The 7,841-nt window shown below is 39.9% G+C and overlaps 1 protein-coding gene across 1 annotated transcript; it reads left to right on the forward strand.

Moving 5' to 3' along the window:
* Nucleotides 1-3,668: 3,668 nt before the first annotated feature.
* Nucleotides 3,669-6,447, forward strand: tmdd1 (transmembrane and death domain 1; the record flags this gene model as incomplete). The annotated part of the gene is made up of 5 exons (XM_082519949.1): nt 3,669-3,758; nt 4,130-4,321; nt 4,627-4,746; nt 5,588-5,731; nt 6,212-6,447. The coding sequence occupies exons 1-5, from the start codon at nt 3,689-3,691 to the stop codon at nt 6,445-6,447; spliced, it is 762 nt and encodes a 253-aa protein (XP_082376075.1). The 5' UTR covers nt 3,669-3,688.
* Nucleotides 6,448-7,841: the final 1,394 nt, after the last annotated feature.

A 7,841-nucleotide genomic window follows, 5' to 3' on the forward strand; every position in this document is an offset into this window, starting at 1 on the left:
GAATTTAGCTTCTACTACTGCATATCATAGCTAGTCGCTTTTACGTGCTTGTGGAATTAACCTGGAGACATCATTTGTGTTAAGGTCCAGCATAATCAGCAGAGATTTTTGAATATAAGAAGTAGTAATAAAAGTGTGCAAGACTAAGTGCATAAAAGAGAAAAAAAAGTACTATCAGAAAGCTTCAGGTGTGGAGAGTGAACACTCTGTTTCCCCAAGAGCAGGACTCTGAGGTATACAGATAGCACGGCTGGCCACAGTGGGCTCGAGGAGACCTGTGCTGCAGTTGCATCAATGATGACTAAACCGTCATTCAGCTCAGGCCTGTGATAACGTGCCAGAGCTAAGGATTTTAACAGCAGCCTGAAACCCTCGAGCCACAAAGAAGGGCAGGCCTGGTCTCGCTCAGGCTCAGGCTCAAACTTAAACTAAGGGAGAGGCCAACATCCAATTCCTGCCGCACTCATTGCCACCCCCTCAACCTCGGAGGCTTCCTCATAAATCTCACAGTCCCAATTGCATGCTCTGCACCAACTTCCAGGTTCTGCCTCTATCTTGAAGCTTAACAGTGAAAGTAAAGCTCAAGGCTTTCCTTAATGTAACTTAGGAATCAATGTTCCTGCAAAAACACACTGATTTTGATATATTACTTTGGGGAAACGGATGAATCGGAGCCAGAAAGAAATTCAGAGAAGAAGGTTGAAGAAAACTGCGCAGTGTTTTGGCAATGTACATTTTTATCTTTAATTTCAGACGCTGCCAGAATATTCCATGTGTTCTATCCTTCATTCCACCGGAGTCTGTATCTGTATTTGACCAGATTTCAGTGGTGTGAAGTGTAAGAGACATGGAAATACGACTTCAGTCACAACAGCAGAAGGCAACTGAGTCATAGGTTATAAACGTGGCAATTTGAAGTTTCTCAGTTTCTACCTGCTGTTTTATGGTTTGCATTTTCAATGTTGGAAACTATTAATTTCTTCACAAGGTGCTTCCATTTATTCACTGTTGTATAGTATAGTTTATGTACTTTTTGTGTGAAATAAGCTATGCATACTTTTCAATCAATATATACTGCATTGAAAAACTGTTTAATATGAATAAATTTTCCAAACCTTGTGCCCAGTGTTTCTTTTTTTTCTAAAAGTGCAACATCTCAAATCATTACAGAGCTATTATACCACCCACACCCGAGTTTCCGTGGTTCTCAGCCCCAAAGCATGATTTTTTTTCATTAGCCAACATGGAGAATTTAAGACTCAGCCCACACAAACAACCTTTACTGTTTGGCAAATGAAGCTTATTAACAATTTAAAACATGCCCTCACTGTAGCCCACACATTAAACATGTTTCTTGGTGCTAGAGAGATGCCTCTCCACTACTCCCATCACACTTCTCTCCAGTAGCGCACATTAAAGGGAAAGGCAAAGATAATAGTCTTTGCTGCTTTACTTTTCCATTCCTGAGTGTTACACTGTGCAAGATTTCAGCATTTTGTGATGCAGATTCCATGTGTGGGCTATGCTTTGCAGCTTTTATAAAGTCTATAACTACAGGGTTTTCTTCTCTCTCTTTTTTTAAACCAGACTTGGAGATTTTAAGAACTGTGTCCTTTAAAATAAAGCATTGCATCTCAAGGTTTGTGCTCATCTGTCTTTATGGCAGGGGTCTGTCTGAAATAATAATAACAAAACAGAGCTAAGCAGCATGTTCTTGGCTCATGGTTATGCATGTGGGTACATGCATGTGAATATAAACTCAACAGTGGCTGAAGCTTTTCACAGTGGCTTGAAAAATATTAAGATTTTTTCCAAGTGGCCTCTAAAAGGTTTTAGAGATTTGCACTACCAGGCTTTTAAGTGCATTGCTACAAGCAATGTGGGGGTTTTTTCAGACAGCAAACAAACACAATTGGGACAATAAAAAAATGTGCAAGCCCTGATGAAATGCCCCCAGACACAGACGAATAACAAATCAAAGGAAATTCATGAACTCTTGACCTTTACAGTGAGGGGATCCGGTTCCCTGTGTTTTGGTTTGGGGGCGCATCTCACTGGGATTTTTTTGGTTTCAGCATTTTCCTTTAGAAGAAGCATTCACACCTAAATCAATGCAAATTAGTTTTGAGTCAAATCCTATTTTCCTTTGAATAATTATTTTTATACTAATGGGAGTGGTCCACTCCAGGATGACAATGTCCTTGTAAACAGGACACAAGCAGTCTCTAAAATGTTTGATGTGTATGAAAATGGCAATAATGCAGTGGCTGAATCTTTTGCCTATGCACGAAGGCACGAACGACATGTTACACCATGCTCTCCATACTGATGTTGCCCGAGTCAACAGGTAAGTAATGTGAAAACACACCCCTTGTGTGAAGCATGCAGAATTCATGTCACTATGGTAACAAACACAGCTCAAAACAGTAAACCAAAGAACAAACTAACAATACTCACATGGCTCCTACATCTCCCCTACATCAGACTTAAATCCTGTGAAATCTTGTGAGTCAATCCATCCACTATGTTGCTACAGGGAAGTGGCATCTCCTTATGCACGCTTATAAAAGAGAGTGGCCAACTGACAGTTAAAATCATCATAATGCGCTACATTTTTCAAATACATTTCAAGCAATTTGGGTTGTGATAAATGCAGGACATTTACTTATAAGATAGGATTATTAAGTTAACAAAAAATGTGTGATTACCAAAAACACATTTGGGGTTGGGGGAGGGTGTAGGCTTCATAGCCAGCTTGATAGGAGGTGTTCAAGTTGGAGCTATAATAAGTGACAACATCCATAGATACAGCTGTAACAGGACGATGTGAAGGGCCAGTGAAATGTCATCCTCTGTTGACCTTTTTACCAGTAAGAAAAGAAGTATTAATGTAGAGAGGAGGGACACCTTTTCTGTTCAGTGCTAGGACCAACTCCTCAAATCACTTCATAACAAGTGAGGTCAGAGCCACTGGGTGATAGTCATTTAGTCATTGTATCTTTTTTCAGCACAGTGCTTGTGATAGGGCTGTCCACAGGCTCTTGCTTCCAACAAGCCAACTTGTGCGACTGTCTTCCAATCAAAAGTTGTAGCCCTGAGTTTGAGGATGTTGCATGATCAAGGTTGTCATTCATTTGTAGCCATTGTAATAAGTTTTAAGTTTGTTTTTGTATTATTCCTGTTGAAGTTTGGAAATAAACTAAGATGGTTTTTAAGAAGTGGGGGGTATGTTTATTGTCTGTCCCAAATGGGAAACAAAATAAATGACCTGTAGCTGCAAAACACCTGAAAATCATGCCTAATAAATCTTCTAATAAATCTAAAGTATTTTTTAATACTCTTTTTTTCTTGTTAGAATTTTCCATTTCCCAAAATGATAAGTTGTTTTTACTATTGTTATGGTTGCCAGGACATCTTTGTAAAATAGATTTTGTAAACTCAATGGATATTTTTGCTGTTTAAATAAAGATTTTTTTAAAAAAGTTGTTAACTATAACCCTTGACATACAATAGATATATTACTAATCCAAAGATATTAATGAATGATTAACAAAAAATAGATTCCAGTCATATTCAAAACAAAACTGACTCAGCTACATTGTTTACATTTGAATTCTAGATCATTTAGACTTTTTGGAAATAAACATCCTTGATTGTTAGCAGCATTAAATCGGTCTACACAGCTGACATGGACATTTTGAAATTTTGTTTCTCTTTCTTCTTTCTGCTACACAGTTCAACAGTCGGAGAGGACACAGGTGAGAGAAAATGTTCTTATGCTGGGTTCGTATCCATTAGCAGACAGCAATACTGGAGCTGACACAGGAAGTATGAAATTTGTGATTTTCCTGTTCTCTGTTATAAAGTATGAATTATTGAGTTTCTATGCACTGCAGATGAGAAGGATAAAATGACAGTTTCACACCATAAAAGCGGCACTTGTTAATTGAAAGCACAGCCGTGCTGCAGAAATGTTCTGTTGTGTCTGCACCATGCTTCATTAAGCATGACATTTAATGTGACAGCAGCTGATTTCAGTGTAGGGTCACGTTGCCATGTTGTTGGTTAGACTGGTGGTCTTCCTTGAGTTTATGCACCGCTTTTAGTAGTTTGTGTCATGGCTGTTTAGTGGCGGAAGACATTGATGTCCAACAACTGGAACGTTTAGTGGAGATGCTGACACCTAGGGAGTGTGAGGACCTCCTGTCTGCCCTCTCTCACCCAGAGGAAAACATATTTGAGCACCTTCAGCGCCTCTCGCCAGAAAAAAATCTCCTAGGTCTCCAGCCTCGAGCCAAGAGAGAGACGCCTTCTGCTCTAGGTTAGCTAAACTTCTACATCTGAGGATGACAGCAACACATAAGTCACAAGCTTCTTATTTATACATTAAACATTAAGTGTCACTCTTCATTTCAATGCAAAAATAAGTTATAGAACAAATAATGCAAAGTTAACTTTTTAGCGAGAGATGAAAAGACGCTATGAGCTGTAATAAGGTATAAAGACAAAGCGCACCTTGAAACCTGTCTGTTTCTCACACAGCCAGCTCAGCTTAGAGAGTTTCTGGCAGCAAACTGACAGTCAAAGAAAAGTCTTTCTGAGGGCCATATGTTTTGTGTTTACTAGATAGTGAAGCCCAGTGCCAAACGGCCCTGACAGACTGGCTGCTGAGGTACGGCAAGGAGACCTACTATGACAGGCTTTCACGTGCCTTGCATCACATCGGCAGAACAGACATCGCCACTGGTGAGAATAATGGTGACTCCTGCCTCCTGTAGCATGGAATCATTTATTTTTAAACAGAACAACTGTGTTGTGCTACTAATGTAGTGGTTTTCAAATTAAAATGGCTGACTTTTTATACACAGTACAGTGTTGTTGATAGGAACAAATCCCTATGAGCAGACATCACAGCATGTCCCTTGACAAAAGGAAATTAGAACAAAGCCTCATTTGGGTACATGGCAGTGTATTTTCAAAATTGGTTTATTTCGGTCAAGAAGGCCTCCTCAAGATTTTAACAACAGTGTATAATTGCTTCATTACTCTGAGATTTATTTTAATTGGAACTTCAAAAGTGGCATATTTTGCAGAATGCCAGTCGTTGGCATGTGTTGCAGTCCAGTGTGCACACAAGTCCACAGCCGAGTGGCGTTGGGTAGAGGGAGGTGTAAATGATCTGACAGAGGACTCAGTGGAGCTGACACCAGCCACAGAACAAACCATCTGCTCCTTTCATCAGCAGCTTTGGAGTGAAAAAAAGACAAGGAAAGGATAGGAAGAGATGAGCTGGAGTTTGGGGTGGGGTGGAGTGGGGGCCTTGATGGAAAAGCCTGGATGCAAAATGTAGCAATTATCTTACACTTGATTGCATTTCTGAAGAGCTCTACTCATACATCGAAACCTCAGAGATTCATTTTGTTTTATTCTGAAGGACAGCAGGAGCTCTCCTGCTAGAAGTAATTATGGTCATTGCAAAAAAACAACAATCAAATCCAATTTTACAATCTTTTATAGGATACGTAAACACATTTATACCTTGAGATGCAGAGAAATAATGATCGCTTGTGTTATTTTGTCTTCACAGAAGTGGGGAAGAACATCAACCAGGACAAAGCCCTGAGCCTGAAGCGCTATGTTGAAGATTATCACAAATATGTCAACTCTTTAAACTTTGTTTCAGACACAAAACACCAAAAGCGCGGACACCAGAGGGTCAGAAAAAGAACGGGTATGATCACTTAACTCAAAGCTTGAATTTTTCACTTTTGAGCTTGGTAGATCATAAAACAGGAAAACATGATAGACAACTAAGTCTTAGCATCTGTGTCCATGCTAAGCCCAGATCTGTGACTACAGATGTCCAAAGGAGATTTCTGGGTTATTCCTCTGGAGACTCCATGAATGACAAATGGTATAATGTTTCACTGAACCCTGAATCTATTAAGTGTTTAGATGAGATGACAGATTAGATTTGGTGGTCGTGGGCATGCTTCCAGCTCATTACTTCTCAGTATCAACACTCTCGCTATACAAGTAATATTTCCCAGGACAGTTAGGAAACCCAAAATGTAATTATCACCTGTCCATTTCGTCAGTCTCCTGGGTGCTTCATTCAAGTTAAAACTTGACAGAAATGCTCCCATAATCCTTTGAGATGGTAAGTGTGTCTGTCCTGTTTGTGCTGTGTGTGTGTCTGTGTGTGTGTTAGTTAGCGATCTGACATGGCGTGACCTGGATCTGATTGTGGAGCAGGTTCGCGTCCCTCCGTACCAGAAGGGGCCTTTGGATGTAGCTATGCCAGTATTGTACGGTCTTCTGTTGGGCTTCGGGGGCACCTTGCTCATAGGCACAGCTTTACTCCTCGTCATTGTCCACATTTCTCATGGAAGGCTTCAGAACTGTCACTCCAGAGCCACCAGCAGTTCCAGCAATAAAGCCATGTAGTTTGGGGAGCTTCTGGAATGTCAGATGTAAACATTCCAATTATCAAAAATGAAATAAGTGTACAAAAATAAAAGCTGAACATATTTTGTCTTCTTTGGTTTTGCTGTTCTGGTAAGTCCTGCAGAGAAATATGCCTGAAACATTCAATCATCACCAGAACCAATGCAGGACCTAAATATCGATTCTAAATCACTACTGCTAATTATGATAAATGTGACAAGCATAATGTAGTTTGAGATCAAATAATTATCCTTGTGTGTATTGCTAGACTGGTAAGTGTTATTGTCTTGCCAGTGGGTAGATGACTGGTACTGTGACAGATGCGCTGGAACCCAGCCCTTACACCAAAGGTTGTTCCAGTGTTACTGTGATAGTGATGCCACCTTCCATTTCCCCTCCAAGTGACGGCAACGTGCCCGTCTGGCATCGAAGAACAACTAATTATCCAGCCTGGCGCCTGCTTCCCCGGAGCCTGCCGATACCTCCACAGGCAATCCAAAAGACTAATAACAATGACAATGCTAGCAGACAATGGAGCACTCGTTGTGATGGCAGCTTCCAGCGGGTGACAAAGCCAAACAGAAAACACAGGGCTATATTTTTTGAAAGTGTAAAGTGGGAAGGACTCTTAGCAAGCTGAAATAACTTGATATTTGAGATGCAGTAAGTCAGTCCAGAATTTGTATCGGAAGACCAACAAAATAAAAATGTCTAATTTCAAATTTACTTTGTTGACATGTGCAAGTTTTAATTAAGAAAAGCATTTTCTCAGAATATTTTTTTTACTTACTCTGCTGAGACAAACAGTTTCATAATTGCAAGATAGAAAACAAGCTCACGGCGCTGGAGTACTTTCGAGCTTCTTGTTTCTTACTCTAACACTACTTTCTTCGTCATAATTGAACTAATTACTTCATTATACAAATCTGGCCTAATGTGCTTCAGGAGTCAGACAGCTTGGATTAACAGTGGCACTAAGTAGCAATTACCGACTATTAGTTCATAAATCAACATTTAAACAAATTATAGTGCCAAGCAAAGCTGTATGAGCAAAGCTCTAAGACCAAAAGTGTGTGCGGAGTTTTGTTGTATTACCGAAGCACTGGCCTAAAATCCTAGAACATCGTAAGGGTTCCCTTTACAGTGATGTCATTTGAATTCGAATCTTCTTGGTTTGCCATAATATTCAAATGCATAAGGCAATTCACACTTCTTTGACTTTGATTTTGAAAATAAAGATGCCTTACATTGCCAGAATGTAGCCTTAACCCTGTAGCATGCAGTAATGACATTTTGTAACAGTTTGTCTTTCTCGCCATGTGTCTTTAAACAACATTGTGTTTCACCTTCGTCGCTTAGCTTCCCAGGTGGCACAGTAAAACTCTTCATGACAA

Source organism: Aulonocara stuartgranti (genome assembly GCF_965226115.1).
Source record: "Aulonocara stuartgranti genome assembly, chromosome: 20".
NCBI classification, from domain to species: domain Eukaryota; kingdom Metazoa; phylum Chordata; class Actinopteri; order Cichliformes; family Cichlidae; genus Aulonocara; species Aulonocara stuartgranti.